The sequence below is a fragment of the Adiantum capillus-veneris genome, chromosome 23 (genome assembly GCF_014529385.1).
Source record: "Adiantum capillus-veneris isolate H3 chromosome 23, ASM1452938v2, whole genome shotgun sequence".
Lineage (NCBI taxonomy): Eukaryota > Viridiplantae > Streptophyta > Polypodiopsida > Polypodiales > Pteridaceae > Adiantum > Adiantum capillus-veneris.
The window spans coordinates 38,102,551-38,124,625 of NC_140953.1; the positions used below are offsets into that span (position 1 = coordinate 38,102,551).

The 22,075-nt window shown below is 43.6% G+C and overlaps 2 protein-coding genes across 7 annotated transcripts in view; one reads left to right on the plus strand and one right to left on the minus strand.

Annotated features, from left to right (window-relative positions):
- The window catches only part of LOC147427662 (uncharacterized), a 141,833-nt gene that overhangs the window by 78,794 nt on the left and 40,964 nt on the right, over positions 1-22,075 (plus strand). For 2 of the 6 annotated variants that reach the window (XR_015185956.1, XM_086496530.1), the window contains 2 exons: positions 8,148-8,214; positions 8,320-8,449. The exons of 3 other annotated variants lie outside the window; for them this stretch is intronic. Coding sequence is in view for 2 of the 3 variants with exons in the window: in XM_086496530.1 (XP_086352656.1) it covers positions 8,148-8,206 (59 nt within the window). In the remaining variant the exon portion in view is untranslated. Of the gene's footprint in view, positions 1-8,147; positions 8,215-8,319; positions 8,450-13,931; positions 14,221-22,075 lie in introns of those variants that run through there. One more of the 6 variants, XM_086496529.1, reaches the window with a different exon arrangement.
- LOC147427663 (dynein-1-alpha heavy chain, flagellar inner arm I1 complex-like) overlaps positions 1-22,075 on the minus strand; it is a 316,587-nt gene that overhangs the window by 78,300 nt on the left and 216,212 nt on the right. The window contains exons 40-47 of the mRNA XM_086496532.1: positions 18,462-18,667; positions 17,459-17,783; positions 11,904-12,135; positions 11,446-11,672; positions 9,762-9,880; positions 8,816-9,017; positions 8,496-8,738; positions 8,282-8,368 (exon numbers count right to left, since the gene is read on the minus strand). Of these exons, the coding sequence (XP_086352658.1) occupies positions 8,282-8,368; positions 8,496-8,738; positions 8,816-9,017; positions 9,762-9,880; positions 11,446-11,672; positions 11,904-12,135; positions 17,459-17,783; positions 18,462-18,667 (1,641 nt within the window). The remainder of the gene's footprint in view (positions 1-8,281; positions 8,369-8,495; positions 8,739-8,815; positions 9,018-9,761; positions 9,881-11,445; positions 11,673-11,903; positions 12,136-17,458; positions 17,784-18,461; positions 18,668-22,075) is intronic.

Consider the following 22,075-nt stretch of genomic DNA (forward strand, 5'->3'; position numbering starts at 1 on the left):
GCCAGTTTGCCACCACCACAGCTCGGTGATAGACGTAGCTGGATTGTCAGTGATATTTTGTTAGCCGTTGGCTCTTCTTTATGATTGCATATATGCTCAACTGTTCTAGTCATGGAGGACACTCTCTATTATCTCGAGTCTAGAGTCTTGGGTTGATTACCAGTTTAGCACTTGCACGTCTCCGCTCTCCCTACACATACAAAGACTCGACACCTCATTGTACCCGTGAATTCTGGGCTTGGAGATGAGTGTGCTAGGTTGATCCGAAGTGTTGCTTTGAATGTTGTTGCCACCTTGGTTTTCAATGATGGGGTCGATATCAAAAAACGCATCTAACATCTGCTCCATCTCAACTTCTTGGATTGTGTAATCGAGTATTGATGCACCGATGGCTGTTCGTTTTTTATAATCGCCTTCTCTGGGATGAATTTGGAGAAATATCTACTTGCAGGGATTGATCTATTGCCTTCGGACCATGAGATCAATAATGTAGATCTTGTAGTTGCTCTATGGGAAAGAGACCGTTATTGCGTATGTGCTAATCACAGATTTTTCGTTTTCGAAAGATCTGATGCTTGCATCACGCACAAGGACACACCATCCTATCGTCCATACTTTATCTACCAATAATGCAACAAATGAACAAATCAATCTTGTTATAAGTACACACCCATGTCTACATGACAATGCATGTAAGTAGATCTAGTACAAACCCTAATCTAGTACATGCGGATTACTTAAATGGACCGATCTAATATGGACCAATCCTCAACAGACTGCCATTTCTGAAGATCATTTGCGTTTTTGGCGAGCCAGAGTTTAGAGTGGTTTATTTGACTGTTGAGTTGCTTGTTTGCTCTGTTGTTCATTGTCTGCAGTGTTTTCATTCTGTAGTGAGATTTCACGCACATTGCACTGATGAGCACGAACAATAGAGAGCACGACACGTTATTCCTGCTACAACAGGCGGCCATGGAGGAGCTGACAAGTATTTTGGCTACGGTGAACATAAAGTTTTCGACTTTCAAAGGACTCTCCACAGAGGATGCAGATGATCATGCAGAATGACTCTCGGAAACTTTTGAGCTAACTTGAGTTGTTTTGCAGATATGCAGTAATCGCGGACGATTACTTTCTTTCAAGAAGGGGGGATGTCACAATCTGCTGACGTGTCAAGTCAGTGAAGAACAGAGCCAACCTTCAGATCACGGCCGAGGGGCCTAAACCCTAAGAAGAACAAGCAACAACAGAAGAAGAAGAAGAAGTCCTACCAACTTATGGGACCCCGTCTGATGGGACCCAAGAGACATAAAGGAATTAAAATAAAGTAGGACCCACACACACACACACACACAAAGGCTTGCGCAACAGCTCATGACGTGGCAGCCGTACGAACGCTTTGGATTTTCCCCTGACTGATGACGTGGCAGACTGTACGGATTTTTGCGTTTTGTGCTGACAACTGACGTGGGAGTTGTACGGATTTCTGTGATTTACGCTGGCAGCTTTTGGGCATTGCTTTTGGACCAGATGCTTTTGAGTTTGAATGCTATCATGTAAACTGCTTTTGGGGCCTAGGGCCTTTAAATATGAGGCCATGGACTCATTCTCTGGCATGCTTCTGGCCGAAGGTGCAGAGGATGGAGTACCGGCTTGTACTTTGATGATTCAATATAAAGAAATACTGAAAGGGGCGCCAAGGTTTGGGGCCAATACTCTCTGGGGTGGAATTCCGCCACTCCGTGTTGCGTGTGCTCTCTCTTTCTCAAGGTTAAGTTGTTATTGAAGTGCTAAAAGTCTGTTCAGTTTGTTCCTTTCTATTGACACGTAGTGCCCGTCTTGTGACACAGTCTGTGACTATCTATGAGTGATGTCCCCCAAAAGCACCTCCCTCTGAAGCTTGGTTCTTGTCTCGCGGCACTCCTCATCATACCAGCCATGCCCCATCATACCAGCCATTTTGGGGCATGCTCCCAAAACGTCTTCTCTGCTCAGGCTGGGTGTGTAGGTATGCCTTTGCTGCTGCATCATGCAATGTTTCTGTCGGTATAGTAGTAAGCTCCTCCAGAGGTCGCCCTAGCTCCTCAGTGCACAAGCGTCTATAGATCCCATCTATGTAGACAAAGTCCGTCTCCCGTGTAAAGGTGTAGCGAGTTGGGGTTGCTATTTGTGGTATGTGTGCTACACTAAACTGGAAAGAGATGGTCATCGACACAAGGGCATGATCTACTGCCACACCAACAGGTCTAGGTCCAATTGTGAGGTCCTGGATACTAGAGATAAAGCTTGGCTGTGCTATGACATAATCCACTCTGCGGGCTTCATGTCTGTGTGGAAAGCATGTAAAACCTATCGCAACAGGAAATCTATGTAGGCCATTCAAAATGGCCAATCCTTGTGCAATCCCCATGTCTATCAAGTGCCGTCCATACTCAATATACTCCACATCTTGTGATATTCTAGATAGGCCCATCTCTGTAGCATCCAGCTCTCTCAACATTCCCTCTGAAGTATCATAAAATACTCTTTGATGATGGGAGTCCTAGCATTGAAGTTCCCCAGGATGATAATGTCACCATCCCTAGAGAACTCCCATATGTCATCATCCAAAAAAGAAAAGAGGGATTGTCCTCTAGGTGGTGCATATATTGACGTACTTGGAGGAAAGTAGCAAATAGCAATGTAGAGGTATTTGCTTGTCTCTGCCCTCAGTCTCACCCATATGTACCTAGCCTGCTTATCCCTACGGGCTATAAGTATCAATGGGTGCAACTCCTTCCTGAATAAGACTGCCACTCCCCCTGAGTCTTGTCCTCTATGCTCTGATCGAGTTTCCTGTCTTGAAGCTGTCTCCCATTTGTACCCGCTGACATGTGGCATAGACTGCCCAAGGGCCTGGTGTGTCTCAGAATAGAAGATGATGTCCCTCCTAGTGAAACTATCCTCAAAAGCACCCACATCAAGGCGTAGAGATCCAATACAATTCCAAGTATCAACTTTGAGTGTGGTCCTATAGGTCTCGTGTCCTCATGTAGAGCGCCTCTCCATAATAACCACTCGTCTGTCTCTATAGAAGGTCAATTTCCCTTTCTCTCAGAGTGTCCTTAGCTCAGGCATAACTTCTTGAATATGAGCAAGCTATGAGAGTGTGAGGTCGTCCCCAAGAAATATCCATGTCTTCTTTAGTGTAGGACGCTTCTTCGAAAGATCAATGCTCTCTCCTTGGAAGTCTCCCCATTTCCTTCTCTCTTCTTCCCCACTCTCCATGCTTTTGTGAGGGTGGCCTCACTACCCATCATAATTAGAAGTTCTTTGACTTCCCCCTCCTCATCATCACGATCTCTTAGACCGGTCACTCGTACATGTAAAGCTCTAGCCTTCCTACTTTGCTCTTCCTCTAGGGTCATGTTGATGATTGTGGGAGTGGGAATGGCTGTTGGTTCTTTCCCTTTCGCTTTCTTGGCGACTTCTATCCATTTCTCGGCCTCATCTACCTTCTTCTGTGTTTTTGTGATTACATCTACCCATGATGACGTCTTCGCCTCATGTTGCTTCTCTTCTTCTTTGATCTTCCGTACTTGTTCTTTGATGACTTTGAGTTCCTCTATCATCGAGGACTGGATTCCTCCTTCTTCAAGTCCACTCCCCGCTCTAGTTTCCGTAAGCTCTCGCTTGAGGGGTTAGACTTCTTCCCGGAGTGCTTGGACTTCTACCTGAAAGTCTTCTTTCTCCTTTTTCCATTGCTTGCCCTCGTTGAAGACCATTTGGATGAGGTTTACCTTTTCTTTCCACCATCTTTCCATCTCTGTTTTCCACTCTTTCATCTCTTTTTCCACCTGTGTTATTCTCTTGTTCGTGACCATGAATGTTGCCTTCGTTTCCGTCGAGGGAGACTTGCACATTCGAGAGACTCTAAAAAAACCAAAAAATACAAGAACCCTAGACAGCAGCAAGAAACGACAGTGGAACCCTAAAAAACACTGAAAATCAGCTTTGAAACCCTAAAAAACAGCAAAACACATATTTCAAACTCTAAAAAACAGTGCCAAAATCCTAAAAAACAGCCAAAAACAATGGCGAAACCTTAAAAAACAGTTTCAAAACCCTTAAAAACAGCAAAAATATAGTTTCAAAATCCTAAAAACAGCAAAAAAACACTGACAAAACCCAAAAAACAGCCAAAAAACTATTTTGAAACCCTAAAAACAGCAAAAAAGTGGCGACGAAACCCTAAAAATAGTGAGAGAGTTCAAACCCATGAGAGAGAGAGAGAAATGAAATGAAATGAGATGTTACATTAACGTCTTCAAAAGGCGAAAATGACCTATGAGACCAAACTGTTACAAAATTGTGAATTTGATACCATGTCTCGGTACAAAAAGACTAGAACAAAAATACTACTACTACTAGAATCCATCCTCATCTGCACTCTGGATGTCGAGAGAGTATGGCTCGAATCCTCTACTGTAGTCTCCGTCGATGCTGTGTAGCCCCTCTCTTCAGTCGTGGCCGTCTAGATCTCCGTAGCTCTAGTGCTCGCTCGATGAGAGTGCCGATAGTGGTCGAATGAGTGTGGGCCGAGCTCTGTAGTGATGGCTGCTCCTCTGGCTGTCCCATATCTAGTGAAAAGAAATCTGAGATTTTAAATAACGAAGTAGAGTCACTTCCACGGGAAGAAGCAGTAGTAGCACCTGGAGGTGTAGAGTGCCCAAGAGGCACTTCAGTCGATGTCGGGGTGACAGTAGTAGTAGGGTGCCCAAGAGGCACTGCAGTGGTTGTCTGGGTGACAGTGGTAGCAGGTTCAGTGGGTGAGCCGGAGACGGGAGAGAATAGGGTACCACTGGTGTTGAGAAAGGTGTGGTAACAATGGCAGTAGTATAGACGGGGGCAGTAGGGAGAGGTACCTGTGGAAGAGAGACCGCCTCAACAACAGGATTGGGCGTACCAAGAACAACGGAGCTCCCGACGGTCCCCGGCACTGTAGAGACGGGGACGGAGGTAGAAGAAGGACGGAGGTAGAAGAAGGACGTCGTGGAGGATGTGTCACCCGAGTCTGGCTCTCTGAAAATGGCAGAGGTCGTAGTGTCTCTGCTGTATCTTTGACCACTTTGACTCTTTTCTTTTGTTTCTTCTTCTGATCATCTGTGCCAAGAGACTTTCTTTTTGCTTGCGGTGGCAATGCTGCATCCTCATCCACTTCAAGAGGGTTGATGCGGATGTTGATCACCCAAGCCAACAATGGCGCAGCAAAACATTGGAAGCTAGACTGAGGTGACTGCACTTGTGCTCTAAACCTTTTTCGCCGTGGTCTGTAATGATGTAAAGAGGATTTGATGAAACCCACAAGGTATGTTCTTTATTAAGCAGTAAAGACCATCACATTGTGGGAACGTGGTAGGTACTTTGCATTTTCCTTTTGGTCCTTGAGCATCTCTCACTAAAAAGTAATATCTGAATACTGCTAAGTGAGCTTTGTGATGCTGCAGGTTCGGATGATCGGGTTCGAACAATGCCTGGCATGCCTGTATGGTATCAGCTTTGGAGAGCTTTGAGTAAGACCTAGTACTCCGCTGTAAGGAGAGAAAGTTGGTCATCCCCATTGCATGTCCTAGACCCGCAGCTGTCAAAGTGTGTCCTCTGACTTTTGGAAAAGATTTCAGCATTTCATGAACCATGCCCACAGGTATGTCATCAGGAAGGATAGCTTCAGCTAGCGATGTGACACCCAAGTTGTCCAATTGGTCGTGTGGGAGAACATCTCTGAGAGATGGCTTAGGCTACTGCATGCGAAAATTGAGTGAAAACTTTGTTTTGTGTTTTGTTTTTTCAGGCCTTGCAACTTCATGACTGATCATGTGAGTCACGACTTTCTTTTTCCCTTTCGTATGTTTCGTCTGCATCTTCTGAGGAGAGTCCCTTGAAGGTAGGAAACTTGATGTTTACCTTGGCCAACACACTGGTCAACGCCTCCATGGCCTCTTGCTCAGGAAATCTCCATAGGAGGGGCAGCTAGCTCTGCTCGAATGATAGCGTGGGGTACGGGGGCCTTGGCTTTGATCAGTCGAGAGATCATAGATACCAAGGGCCTCTCCATACGTCTCCAACCATCTTGTCCTACAGAAGGTCCCCATATCTGCACCACATACAACATAGCTGAGGCTACTGAAGTATAAAAGAGCCATAACTTTGTCCGAGGTTCCTCGAACTGAACTTGCGAACACATCCTCTCCAAGCCTCCCAAGGCCGCATAAGCTCTAGTTAGTCTAGTCTCTGCTGCTCTCCCCAAAGAAAACCTCGGCCAAGTGAAGACAACCCCAAGGTAAGTGTATGCATGGACATCTTTTTGGTGGGTTTTCCTCTCTTTGAGGTTTCCCACAGACAGCTAAATCAAATTGATTTACAAAAAAAAAGTATGCATCTGTATACTCTACAATTTCCTGACCATATGTGAAAGTCGGTGCTGATCTCCTGATCCACTGTGGTGTTGTGTTAAACACCATAACCTTGGTTTTACCAAGGTTTACAGACAATACACCATCCTCTGCAAAACTGTGTAATGCATCCAACTGTTGCTGCATACCCTCTTGTGAGTCAGAGATCAACACAATATCATCAGCATATAACAACAATGGGATCCACGTCCCTGCCAGCTGGGCACCTCTATCACCCTCTCTATCAATGTAATCAGACACCTCATCAACATACATACCAAATAGAGTAGGAGACAATGGGCACCAACCAACTGGGCAATGAATTAAATATACAATGGGGGCTGGGTGCTTCTTATATACTAGCGTGGGGGCCTTAAGTACCCCCCTCAGAGAATTTCCCTACCCATAATCTTGCCAAATAAGTAAAATAAATACCTAAAAACAAAATAAATATTGGGCTATTCTCTTGAGATGTTAGAACTTAAACAAGAAGCCATGCAAGTAAGTTTTGTTGTTCTGTTTTCTTTTTATATACAAGCATAAAAGTCAATCTGTACCGTAAAACATGTACAATCTTCTCAAACCGCAAGCCTTATGTGCATCAACAACATAACAACAAACTGAAAAGCATCTGCCTCATTGTGAAATATATACATGATTCACACACACTGCATCTATGAGCAAAGAGGAAAACCCAAAAAGAAAAGAGAGAAGTATTTGCATATCGGGCGACTGTTGCAGCTTGTGCACCATCAAATTTATATGCCCAATCCACTTCCAGCACTGTCGAAAAGAGATTTATGAGAAAGTCTTGTTTTCCGAACTGCCCACAATCTGCCTTGTGCAAAAATTCCCATGCTCTACTGCACCTTTGTGCCTTCTGCAAATTCCCAGGCTTATGTACTTTCTACCTTTTGCAAATTCTCTCGCTACTGCATCTTTTATATGCTCCAATGTAACCTATTGTTGGGTTTTAACGATATTGAGTCTTTTTAGTTTATTGGCTGCATAGAAACTTTGCGCCAGAAAGAGAAAGAGATATAGCGTGAGAACTGAACATAGCATGCAGAGGCTGAACAGCTCTGATACCAAATGTTGGAGGCTCCCTCAGGTGGCTTTGCTACCGATTTTCCAAACGCTGGCTCTCTCTCTGTTGACTCGCTTGTGCAGATTCCAGCACGTATGCTACTGTTCCAGAGAACCATGCTCGATAACTACTCAATGGCATAAGTAGACTCACCACCCATCTATTTTATTCCCCTTTCAAGAGTTGTTCATACACTAATTGGTAATTGGCCTTGTTTATACCTCGCTTGCTCTCCTTTGGGAATAGCCCCCAAGCTTGGCCTTGGGAATTTACTCCCTCACCTCTCATGCCTGGTCATGGACCTACTCGCCCAACTTGGTTGGTCCTTATGGTAATATTTAAATTTCCCGTCTTCTAACAGCCACCCTCTCAAGCATGGTGGGACAGGAAGATTGGAAAAAGGATGATTTTCTACCTTTTTGTGACTGCCTGTAACCACTCTTATTTCTTGGGACAGAATTGATGGAAATGAAAAGCAATGGCTTTTGAAGAATGCACCTATTGCCTGACCCCATGGATCCCATTTTCCTCTTATTTCATGTTGTTTCTTGTTCTGTATTCTTCCATATCAGCTCATGCTGCTTTCAAGCTTTGTACTAAAGAAAGGTCAGAAATATTTTTCATTGCAGCAAGCAATAAAAGGTGGTTACAGGTCCAGTCCAGGGGTGCAACAAAAGGCCATGAATAACTTTTGAGGTGCTAATCCTGTTTGTGTCACTTTTGACTTGTGCATTAAATGCTGCTACATCACTCCTAGAAGTACCTTCATTAAAGTGTTCAGTATCCATGTGGATCGAACAGTATCGATTGTTGGTACAAGAATGCTGCTGAAACGACCATCTACAGGTGGCTGCGAGACACGCAAATTCCACAAGTTAGCTCAGATAATACATCCGGCTTGGACTTATATTTCATCAAGTCAAATTTTAGCAAGCAAAGATGAGCCAGAACACTTGTTTCTCCTCTATGTTACTCACCTCATAAGTGGGAACAATAGAATTCCATGAGCGCCACTTGAGATCATTCGTGTCAAAATAGTAATAGTAAAGAAGTTCGCTTGGAAGCTGGTTTGGTGGCAGTGGATCGCCAGAGCTCAAGGGAAAGCCTGCCAAGTCCTTGACGAACTTGTCAAATCGAGAGCGATCTTGAATGTCTGAGGTTTGTACAATTGCCCCTCCAAGAGACCAAATGACACAAAATATGAAGACTGCTTCCAAGCTCTGTGAACAATATGCATAAAGTTAGGGGAGAGGTTCCGTTTTTTATGGAGGACATATTTCACAGAAAGGAGCTTGACCTGTTTTGTTGTCATTTTTATGTCATCCCTCAATATTGCTTCAATTAGAGAGCAAATCTGGGTGACCATGTTTAAGTTTGTGCGAGGAATAGTTAGCTGCAAAGGTGTAGTCAACTCATTCTCTACGATTCCTTCTAGTATAAAGTCCACAGATGGCTTCACGTACTTTTCCATCATCTCTCGTAGCCAGTCAGCTTCTTCTCTGCTAAATCAAAAGTGAGAAACATGGACCTGTTAGCATTTTATGATCAAACACCCAATTTTTCTCAAATTCTTTAAACCATTTCTATTATCTAATTTAGCTAGGGTTTCAGTTAGGACTGTGCTTTACTTTTGTAACACTTTATGATGAGGGATATCATCATCAACTGTACCTTGTTCTGGTCTCATGGGCTTCTTTGGCCTTTAAAAGACGTCAGTATATCTTTCTCTCTCATAAGGGACAGCGATCATCATAGGAAAAGATCTTTAAACAATATCAGAGGAGGCCCCAAAGTTCATCCCGCGCAGGAGCTCACCACCACAACTACCTACTCCTCCCACAAGCACCTACATAATCCCCTTCATCCTCCCTAGTTCTATCTCCTTGCCCATCCACTCCCCTCCCCCCTCCCACTACACCCACAAAAGCAGCCACCAAGGAGAATGAAGTGACCACTTTTTTGGCCGTGGTCAATATCAAGTTTCCCACCAACTCAGCACTCTTCCACCTTAAAATCAGTCAGCAATGTGTTTCACAAGTAGGGAAATTAGACTTAGTTCCCATTAGCCAATAATAGAAACTATGGCAAAATCCAAGAAAAGTAGCACAACACAATTCGAAAGGTACTATTGACAATTATTATGCAACAGAAGTAGACCAGCCAGCTAGGATTCTGTGGTGTTTTTTAAAGAGAAGTTCTGCACTAAGTCACAAATCTGTTAATGGTCTAAAAGGAAGGTTTACCCTTGTCGTCCATTGCACCATTTCCATATGTAAGGTTGATAGCCAAGATTTTTGGAATCTACAAAGACCATTCCACACCGACTGACTGTTGCTGGAGAAGCATATTGAAGGTCTGCTACCTGTGTAATCAATACCAATTGTTGATAAGAAGACAAGAGACCAAGTCTTTGAGAAAACAATCCAAACATAAGCAATTACAAAACCTTTAAGTTCAAAATTTGAAGGTAAGAAAGAAGAAAGAAAGAAAGATCTTTTTACGTCTATAAGAGGCCGAAGTCGGCCTATGAGACAATTCAAGTATACATGCGTGTATCCTCCATCTATCGGTAAAGGACAAAAGTACGAAGTAACAAAATGTGGTCCTGTGGTAGGGGGGAGGGGGTGATTCATGGGAGGTTAGAATACAAGATACATGGTATATGGCAGGGGGGGAGGGGGAGCTCTATCTCTAGGGGTATGGGTGCACATCTATATGCTCACGGAAGTACAATCATGAAGTGCATCAAGATGAATAGTTCCATCCTATGTCAAACTGGGGGTGTAAGAATTGGTACATGGGTGGGTGTGGTGTAAGGGCTGCACGTATGATTGGGGCTTGGTCTGCCAGCATCTGAGAAAATCTCTTCTAAAGCACGATGGTGGCCGGGGAATGCTTGACTTGATTGAAAAGCTCAGTATTGTATCGAAATGGCTATGTAGAGTGGATTTCAACAGCTATGGCTGTCGACATTAAACAAAGTCTCTTTTCCAGGTATGATCGAAGTTTATAATTTTCATATTATACAAAAGATAGTTGATGGCTGGAAATCCTTGCTAAAAGATGCTAAGCGGATGAGGTGTGCAAGAGTTGATGCCACATTAACTTGTAGCATTTGGCTCTACTAGGTAGCCTTGATCGATCATTTCCCAGTTGCGATGAGAAACAAGGGGATAACCAAGAAATCGCATGAGAAGGATTAAAAGTCTTTGCTATCATTTGGGAAACCAGAACTCAATAGTGAAGGGTTGCTCCTGAGCAAATACAGGTTCTAAGCTCCAAGGAGCAGGTATTTCTACACGCGAAAATAAGCAAGAGTAGCCTACAACTAGGACAGTCAAGGGTGAACCATCCATAACGCAATGGATGGTTCACAGTACAATGACGGATAAAAAGGTTAAAAGTTATCAAAAGAAGTGATGCTTGGGTGGAGAAGTGACAGGGTGGAATATTACCTAATAGCAAACTATTGTAAGAAGAGGCGAGCCAAAACATTGAATACACTGATGCAGCCAAGCCAAGACCTGGATATCCACCACTGCAGCCAAGCTAGATTTAGTCAAGATGGAAGGAAGACAATCCCTCGTATCCTCTTCGTCATAGCAAGAAGGCGAACACGGCACATGCCTTGTGGAGGGATCAAGTAGTTGCAGCTGTGTAGAGGAGAGTCCAGGACAACCTTGAGGAATTGGAGTGATTGATGGGACGACATGGAAACAAGACCTGGTTTTGTTCAAGTGCTGCCTGAATCCTATATTAGAACCATTTTCTGTGTTGTTTGCAAATGGTCTACAAGACCAACAATTACAACACATTTTGTAAGAAGTGAGCTGTGTCTACGGGTACAGAATAGAGAAATATAGAACGTTTCTTCATGTACAATCATGTTTTAACTGGCTGAAAGAAATCACATCCTGAATGTCTTACTTCGAACAGTAGTTTACAATGGTTTTGCAAACGTATCCGCTCTCCGTTTGGGAGAGTCAAGAGCTTGTTATCATCCATGACGCTGTTCATATCCTCAACCCACAATGCATCCACATCGCCATCAAAAACGAGGTAACTGCGATCATTCTTATCACTGGAAACAGGCTTGTTCATTTCACGGAAAATATTTGATAATAAACCATCAGTCCAGTCTCGTGTGTCAGGATCTGCAAAATCATGGAAAAAATGTTCAACCTTGTGAACCTTGAAATAAGATGAATCATTGATTGCAGAAAACCCCTCAATGATTATATCTGTGGTGAGGCTTTACATCTTAGAAGGTTTGATACCATATAGAAGACCCTTCCCCTAGTTGTTTAACCCTAACCCTGAGAAATGCATTATAAAAGGAACTGTAGAGGTGAGTAAATGTAATATCGTGACAGTTGGATGCTCACCCATTAATCCATAGAGTTCTGAGGTTGGCTGTGCCTTGGGGTTGATGACTGAGAGTTTTGTAGGAAACCCCATTTTTGTTTGAGCCCGAGAGAGTGTTTGAATCACTACACTCTTTCCTCCACCAGTAGGCCCAACAACCATAGTTGTATGACGAGTAAGCATTGTTTCATAAAGTTGAATCACCTTGTCTACTTGCTCACTTGGTCCAGTCATGACAAGGTAGCCATTTTCCTGTGTAAAAAACTCTTGTAAACAAATCTAAGCGTAAACATCAATAAATATAACCGTGTGTGCTCTGAAATAATGAACCGGTGCTGATTATCAAGCATGGCCCTTCTGATTATGATATTGTAGAGTTTTAAATGTGCTTCATCCCATTTTGTCAAACTGATAAAAAGAGTAATGAGTACTTTGTTTGTTAGTAGTAAGCCTGCTATTTATACAAGAAAGAAACAAGAAATGTAGTATCGAAAGTAAATAAATGACAAAAGCATTCCATTCAACTAAAAGTCACGCATCATCCCAGCCTTAAATATGGCATCTATGCCTTCTGTGGTGATGAGACTTTTCTCCGGACATGACCTTTTTTTCTCCCACAAAGAAGAACCATCTATTAGCTAAAAGCATGTCCAGAAGGGCTACAAACATCCCTTGCTTAGATGAAGGGAAGGATACAACGGGGAGTCTTTCCCAAGAAAACCAAAAAGCTCAAAAGGGCTGCATGATACGTACAACGGGGAAGGGAAAATCAAAAGCATTCCATTCAATAAAAAATCGCCACACTATTACTTGTGTAGTCGGTTGTGGCCAGTACCTCCGCCTACTTGATGGCATAATTTGTAGTGACTGGAAGAAACTTGCGATTGCCTGGTTGAGCTGGGGGAGAAATTGGACCAACAAACTCTAAACCTCATCGTTCAAAGGGCCATGCCATTGAACCTGTAAAGGACGGTTGGATTGCCTATTGGGTTTAGGTGCACAACGTTGCCAGACATTACCAACCTTCACATTAGCAGCATCATCCCAGCCTTAAATATGGCATCTATGCCTTTTGTGGCGATGAGACTTTTCTCTGGACATGACCTGTTTTTCTCCCAAAAAGAAGACCCATCTATTAGCTAAAAGCATGTCCAGAAGGGCTAAAAATATCCCTTGCTTAAGAGGAAGGGAAGGATACAATGGGGAGTCTTTTCTAAGAAAATGAAAAAGCTCAAAAGATCTGTATGATACATGATACATACAACAGGGAAGGGAAATCCAAACAGGTGGCCTAAATGCCAACAAATAGAACCTGTTCCACCATGAAGAAGGGCCCTAACTTAGTAGAGATTGATGAAGGCATGGTGGCACACATGCATGTTATCAAAGCTGTTTTGGATCCGGTAATATCAACAATAAGCGTGTGGATCAGTTAGCGGGCTACATATGTCCCTTTAGTGTTCACACGCATCAGGCGTGTGCTTTTCTCAAAGCATACCGGTCCTATTAAAGAGCAGACAGGAATTTGATATTGATATCAAAAGAATCTTCGTGTCCGGACCCCGGACTTGTTAGATACTCCCACCCTTCATACATCGCGCATCGGGCGCGCTCCCGTCTTTATCGCTCTGTCTTACAGGGCATAAGCCATAGAGAATCCCAGATTAGACATGGGTTCTCGTGGGGAATCTGGCAAAGATAACACCTTTGGGTGGGCAAGCAAAAAAAAGTAAAATCCAGTGCGGGAACTGAAGGAAAGAATGAAGAATTGGGCACATATTTTTTGGAGAAGTTTGCCAGAGCAGAATACAAGCGTCCATTGCACTTGAAGATTACCCGATTCATAAGATTCACTCGAGATGGCGTGAGGCCATTGAGTCTCCTCTCAAGACGGAGTGGAAAGCTGAAAGGACAGACGAGTGTAGAAAAGAGGAAGCTTTACTAGCAGGAAGAGCTGGAACAGAGCTGTTGACCAGAAGATGAACCAAATATTAGAAAGAACACTGAAAGAGATACTAATGTACTGACAATCTCGTTGTTTGTAACAGATTACCGGAAATAGGAGCGAGGAACTCGCTTCTGTATGGATTGGGAAGCATGGAGCTGGACATCCACTCTTCTGCAACGAGGTGAGCCATCTCCTTGCCTATTTTGCAGGTGAAATCAAGGATGAGATGGCGAGAATCAGATATCCTTTTGATTCAAGATAAGAATGATGAATTTGAATGAATGAATGATGGCGCATGTTGAATGATTCTAGTGCATCAAGACTCCCATATGAATGAGATGTCTGGATACTGTGGTGAGCACATCAAGAGTTCCTGCGGGATGAGATGGCTACACAGAGATCTAGGTGCATCAAGACTTCTTGACGGATGAGATGACCAGATGATTGAAACACTGTGTTCAATATGAACTAAGTGTGTGAATCAAGAACTTTGAAATAGGATTTTTCAAAGATGATTCTGCTTTATGTATGAGATTAATGTTGTCTGGAAGAACTTGCTAGTTGTGTGCAGATAACTGGTGAAATAGATGATAATAGATGACGAATTTGGAGCAGTGAGAGCTCCTGAACGAACCTGATAACGAATCATGGATCACGATTGATTCGATTGAATGAATGAATAAACCACTCTGTTCAGTATGAGCTTGGTGATGGATTGGTACCCCCAGAAAAGATTTCTCGCACACGACAGTGCTTGAGACGACAGGTTCTTGCACACGATAGTGCTTGAGGCGAACGATTCTCGTACATGAGAGTGCTTGAGACGAATGACTACTTGCACACGACAGTGCTTCAGTCCAAAAATCTCTATGGACATGATCTCAATATGGGATTAGTTAAATCTGACATCAGTGAGGTCCAGGATGGATCTAGATGCGATTACTAAATACGTTGTTGGCAGTCTTGGTCTGAGATTTGGAATGAATGTTTCTGTGATTGATTGTCATGTAATGTCTTGTGATGTGACTGTCGTCTTTGTACAAGTGCTTGATGTGTCGTGTCTAGTGCGTCGGTACTCAGAGTTAGTGTCTGTTGTAATCGAGGGCGATTACAATTCTTTCAAGAGGGGGTGTGTCACAAACTGATGATGTGGCAGCAGATAGGGTAGACAGATGACGTGGCAGCAGGCAATACGGATTTTCGAGATTATGTTGACATGGCAGACAATACGGATTTCCGCGTTCTGCGTTGACAACTGCTGACGTGGCAGGCTGTACAGATTTTCGCAAATTACGCTGACTACTTTTATTGCAGCCTTTTGAAAACAGTTGCTTTTGGAACTTTTGCTTTTGAGTTTGACTGATTTTGGGGATCTACAACCCTTGTAAGAATAAAAGAGCCCTAAGGGCCTCACTTCTCAGAGCATCTGGACGCAGAGTCTGAGAGCGGAGGACCCCTACGGGAGTTGTACTTTGCTCAAAGATTAATATAAAAGAAATACCAAAAGGGACGCCATTCTTTGGGGCCAATCTCTCTGGGCACAGAACTACGCCGGGCCATGTCGACCAGATTGAACTATGATTTTAAAGTTGTGAAGTATTTTAAGTGAATCTCTCTCGTGTCACGACAGAATCTAGACTTGGGGTACCTCTTACCCAGTGTAATAGGGAACGGGGGGAACACAGCCCATATGTTTCGAAACGGCGTTTCGGACAAGTCCCGTTCCAGAAATGGAGTCGGGAATGGAACGTCGTTCCGGAACGGTGTTCCGGAACCGGGGGGAACGGGGTGGAACATGAGGCGGAACGGCGGAAAACGGGGCAGAATAGGCAAAAGTAGGCATTTGGGGGGAAATTTGGGGCTATTTGGGAGACATATTTGAGACAGTTTGAGAGCAGGTTTGGGGGCAGGTTTAGGGGCAGATTTGGGGTTGTTTAGGAGTTGATTTGCAACTATGCTAAATGGAGGTAATTCAAGCCTTATTTTAGTCGACCGTTCCGGGCCCCCTCCTCCTCCCCATTCCCGTCCCGTTCCGGACCCTCCCGTTCCCGTCCCCCGTTCCCGTTCCAGGTAACTATCTTGACTACATTGCAGATGGGTCACCTCTTGCCAATCAGTATGGTCTAACTCTTGCTAGTAATTGGGAATTTCTCTTGTTAGGCACTATGGACTGCCTCTTGCCATAGTTACATCTCTACACCCCTTTACCTCTCACAGGAATTACTTCTTGCCGTAGTCAAAATCTCCCTGCCATGAACTACTTCTCAATGTTGTCAATGTCTCCTTATCTCCACTCAATCTCTTGTCCTAGTTGAAGGTGTACCCTCACCACTGCAACTACCACTCCCTCAAATCGTGATTGGTATTCCCACCTACCAAGACCTAGTCCGTACCCATCACTCCACCCGTATAGCATCACTTCATCTATATAGTACCTTTTGTCTATTTGTCCCTCATGTTGTAACTGGTACATACGCCTCTATTAGGATACTCGCCCATCACTTTACCTGTATATGGTCTACACTCATCAGGATGGTAGTTCAGATTAGTGGAAGGAAATGATTCATCTGTTGGGGGCTGCTAGTGTGGGGCATTTATTTCGTTTCGCTGCCATTGCGAGTCCATTTCTGTTCTTGGGAGTCTACTTTGAATAGTCCGGTTCTGATGAGTAAATTTTTGGTGGGATTTGAGTGGTGGACCCATTAATACTTGTCCAATTGTTGGTCATGTCACAAGTGGGAGTTCATCACTCTATATCTACTTAGTTTCTCATGAATTGAGGATATGCAGTAGGTAGCCGCTGTATTGGAGATTTGTATTGACATTCAACCATTGCTTGCATCTATGAGGTACTCTGTGTTGTGTTAGGTTCTTACATTCCGTTATCTTGCAGTTATTATTATATGAGGTCACTGTTATTCTATTTCTGTTGCCATTGATTTTGTTGATTGAGAATTCTGCATATTATTATACAAAGGAGATCTACAACACTAAGACCAGACTCATGCGTGATGAGTTAAGTTTACGGCGAGCTCGACCTTGTGCAACTAATAAGAGAGACTAGTCACCAACTCCCACCCACAGAGTCTTTTCTACAAGGTCTAAAGGTTCACTAGTCCCTCTTTTTCACTTGATCCTGGACACCTTTCCACTAGGAACACAACAAGTAGGAGGAACACAAAGGTACTGACCACAGGTTGGAAGGCAGGCCACAGTAGTATCTAACCGTGAACAGACAATTGAGCAATTCCTGCCAATGTTACTAGGTTTGGCATACAATCTGAAAATGTGATGCTCAAAGGAATTCATGGTAAAGATGTGAAAAAACCTCTGTTGACCACAATTTTGAGAGGCAATAGTATGTTGTGCTTAGATGATAAGGTAGAGATTCTAATGTCCTTGACTGCAGACTAAGAGTTGGAGGATGATAGTCATGCATTTCCTTGGGGTCAGGATGATAGTCATGGATTTCATTGGGGTTGATTGTCCATAGGAGTCATGGTGAAAAATTTCATGAGAATTAGGGAGGCTTTTTGGTGTGGTTTGCAAATGGTTTTGAAGTAGCTGGACATGAAAAACCTGTGTGTTTCTACCATCAGTAACCAAAGCAAATGTTAACGAGCTTACCTTTAAATCTTGCTCCACGACATCATTAAGCTGGGGATAGCGCACTCTTGGACAATCCAATCCAGGAAACAGATCATTTATTAGACCCAAGAAGAGGGGCACATCTTCAAAGACAAATTTTGGAAGATTCATGTCTCGGAGCGCCCGCATAAGTACAAGTTGTTCGCTCATGTCTGGTGAGCCTCGTTTCAATGCACCAGCCATCACCAAAACTGATTTAAGAGCTCTTAAACCAAAATCATAATGGTATTGTTTTGAAAGTTGCTCCCTTGCAAGCTTATAAAGAACAGTCATCTTTTTTGCAAGAACCTTTGCCATGTCAAACCTGTTATAAAGGGAGAGTTAGGTACTGAACCTGATTTACACGATAAATCTTCCAATTTTTCATGACCTAGATATATATATTTACCAACTTCATAGTTCTATCTTTTCCAAAAGAGGATCTCAGCAAAAAAATTCTCGGTACACCTTTCATCAGACAAAATATGGGCAATTTATTCCAATTTCCATTATTCATTTGTAACGTAGCTAGAGTGCTGGACCCTGGTAGTCTCTACAGTGGAGTGTTAGCATCTGGATGTCAAGGAACAGAGTCCCTAAATCTAGATTGGTGGACTGGGCACTTTTATCTGACTACTTTTGGACGAGCACTTTGGCGGGAGGTGGACGAGTGATAGCCAGGCCATTAGAAAAATTCAATGTCTACCGAAACTTGAAATGTTCATAATTTTGAGTTGGTTTTCGCACAAGATGGGTTTTCAAATTTTTTTTCCTTAATGGGATAATTATGATAAGGCAGCAACAATTTTAAGTACAATGAAATTCACAATGATAAAAGATGCCAATTTAGGACTGCCTCTGTTTTTTTCATTTCTAATTACTCAGACAGAAAATTGATAATTGAGTTTGTAAGGACTAAACAGTTGAATATTATAAGGAACACATTGAATGGAAGAGAAAAGAAAAAGCTTCTTTTGAGTTGAATAGAGAATTTGAAGCTAACCCCTCAGAGAAAAGCATTATTTCACAAATCTGCTGCAAATCAGGCACTATCATTGTTACAGGTCGAAAAAGTGCCTTTAAATTATCAGGCAGCTCGGTCCTTCCTGCATATCCTGGGTTCATGGTTATAAAAATCCCTGTTCTAGAATCCAAAGCAATCTCCTTTCCTTCAAATTGAAACCGTTTCAGACCATTCTTCAAAGCCTCCTGGAAAAGTTACACTGTAAACAAGTGTCCCCTGATGAAACCATTCTAGAGATTATTTCCCCATGCATGTCAGTACTCTTACTATATTGTGAAAAAAAGCCTGTTTTGCAACAAATGGAGACAGTTGTGCTCCTTCACAGTATTTTGCAGGCTATTTGGTGGATAATGTTTGACAACTTGAGCAATGTGGCTTATCTAGTCACTTTCCCATTACGAGCCAAAGCAGGGGGGAGAGCACACCCTATAAGACTCGATTTATACATCCTATAGTTGTTGTGATGAGGAATGGCTAAATTATATGGGAGTATACACCCTCTTAGTGAGTCTTAGTTCTTCTAATTCTCCCCCGACCCCCATTCAAGTGTGTTAATTGGAATGGAATACGCCTAATATACCCAGAAAGATGTTCTCGTAATGCAGGTAGACATTGAAAAGGCTTTCGATACGGTTCAATGGGATTTCATTGCTGCTACCATGTGGGCCCTTGGCTTTGGCCCAAAGATGGTCAATGTCGTTTACTTGTATGCCTACAGTACATGTTCAGGCCTCCTTGATGGAGAGTTGACAGAACCTTGGCCTCTTGGATGCTCTGTCAGACAGGGTTGCCTACTTAGCACCTTGTTGTATGCCATTGCCACTCACCCTCTCTTATTGTATTTGGATCACTTGACGTCTTCATGGGATGAAGTTACCCAATGGGAAAGACTTTGCAAGACAGGCCTATGCTGATGATTCGTTGTTCATGCCTCGTAAACAACCAGGATGACGTGTGCGAAATTATGCAGGCATTGGATACATTTGGCTTGGCAGCAGGCCTTAAGGTTAACTTTCGGAAATCCAAACTCTTGCCTCTTGCTGTTTGTGACTGGCATCATCTTTTGTGGCCTGGCGAGATTCTCAATCCGCATGTGGTGGTCAGGCATTTAGGATATCCTATCGGTTGGCATGTTACTAATACGCAACAAATCGATTGGGTCATGCAACGATTGAATGTCAAATTGCACTATTGGAAACTGTCTACATGGCCGCTGCATGTTCGACTTCGTATAGTGCAAAGTATCATGATGGCATATGTTCAGTTTTACTTGCCATTGCTGCCCTAGCCTCATTCCTGCCTCTCATTGCTTATGTCTACTATTGTATCTCACTTGTGGCGCACCAGTTCTCATAAGAAAGGCCTCTGTTTGTTAGCAATGGAGAAACTTTGCACTCCAAAGAGTCTTGGCGGGCTGAATATTTTGGACCTTCGCCGCCATGCATTGGCAAGGAAGGCTATGTTATTGCCCACTCTTGCATTGCAGTCTCAGCCATGGACAATTATGGTTGCTGATCTATGTCGACATGTTGCCACTCTTGCCTTTGGTCATTGGCACACTTCCCTTTGGGAGACTGTGTTTTTCAAGATGGTCGGTAATATTCCTGGTTGCTTGATCACCTCTGGCTTGCTCCACTTGGAAAGTTGTTACGGATCATCTCTCTTGGCATGGCAGGCAGCAAGCAGATGGGAATTCATTGCGTTTGGAAAGCATTCATTGGAGCAGGGCATTTTCTTTTAACCTGGTTGATCAGTCACCTCGTCAAGCCTACTTCCTCTCTGGTCGTGGCATACGCACGGTGGATGATGTGGTGGATTCATCTGGGAATTTGCTTACCTTTTCTTAAGTGGCAGCACGCTTTGGGTTGGGCCTACATTATCGTCAGATTTGGAGCTTGCTTTGGCATATGCTGGATGTTTTTCTCCTTATTCCGCTGCTGGCCAGTGGAAGCCGTATGCAAGATTGGAAATTATGGGACTCTTCTTTGGATGCGATTTTTGATCGCCATATCTATGCTTCTCTCATGTAGGACTCTTGGCTGGCTGATCATTGTAATGCGCTTTGGGATTTACACAAATCCGATCAATGGTGGAGGCTGGCTCTTACTACAATCTGGAAGTCTCGCTTGCCTCTTAAGGAGCGTTTGTTTCTTTGGCGCTGTTTGCTGGGAGTTCTTCCAGTTGGAACACTCCTTGCGGCGCGTCGTATTAGCTCCTCTCGTTGCGTCGGTTGCTCCACTGCTAATGAGACTGTCAGACATCTGCTTTGGGAGTGTCGCTGCACCAAGGCTTTCCTTCGCTGCGTTTCTGCCTGTATGTACCTTCAATTTCCCTTAGTGGTCTTCCACAAACGATACTGGCTTTTGGAATTCCCTCCAACAATTTGCCATTTTCTTCGCATGGGTCAGATTTTGGTCGCTATGGTCCTTGTGGCACTACCGCAATCTCCGCATGTTTCACCATGATGATGCAGATCCTTTTCCATCGTTTAAGTTTTCATTGAGGCAATCGTTATATTTTGCCTTTGACATTGGGGACATATCCCTAGAAATCTTGCAGCTCTTTTATGTTTGCTTTTAGCGCTTTTGTATCGCAAAGCACTTCAGTGTTTGATTGTTTTGGTGGGTTTTCCTTGCCTTGAGGTTTCCCACAGGTAAATTAATCAAAACAGATTTACAAAAAAAAAAAAGTGTGCATCTGTGGGTTTTGGTCCCCCTAGAGTGTTAGCATATTTGTGGACTTTATTTATGTATGTGTGTCTTCAATAAAAGAAAGCAAGCCCTCACAAATGAAGTGTTGTCAATAGTTGCAATAACAACGTCAGGCCATGGTACAATATATATGCATCATTCATCAGAGTATTCAAATTAGATAGGCCAATGATGAATGACAAGAATGAGTCTCCTCTTTGCATTTGTCTCCTCCTTGCCCCTACCCACCCCTCTCTACCTCTCACCCCTACCCACCCCTCTCACACCCTCGTCCCTACCCCCTCGCTCCTACCCACCCTCTCACACCCTTGCCCCTACCCACTCTATCCCTCGCCCCTGCCCACTATCTCTTGTCCCCACCCACCTCCTTGCCCTTACCCTTGCCCTCTCGCCCCCGTCTACCCACTCCCTCACCTCTATCCTCTTCATTTTGCCCTCTTTGTCTCCAATGTCTCCAATGATTCTCCAAGTTCTCTAGCGATTCTCCAAGTTCTCTGGTTCCTAGCATCCGTCACCCAACCGAAACAGAGTGTGCACACAGTTTTGCTGCGCACATATATACACAAGCAAAGTACATATGTACACGAGCACAATGTCACCCAATAGGTTTTGCACACACTTCTCTGTGTAGGTCTCACCGCTGGTTTGTACAAGAGCAAACTGCACAACTTGTGAGGCCTGTCCTTGTATTTTAATGTGGGATTTTGACAGCGTTTGTGCATGCTGTATGTAAGCTTTTGTGGTCTGCCGTGCGTTTGGAGTGTGCAACAGAGTGGGTTTCTAGTGTGCCACACTCTGCATTGGGTTTGTGTAAGTATGGTAGGTAATAGTAGGCAGTCGTGCAGGGAAGCTTTGAGGAAAAGGCCTGCCCCTATTGAAAGA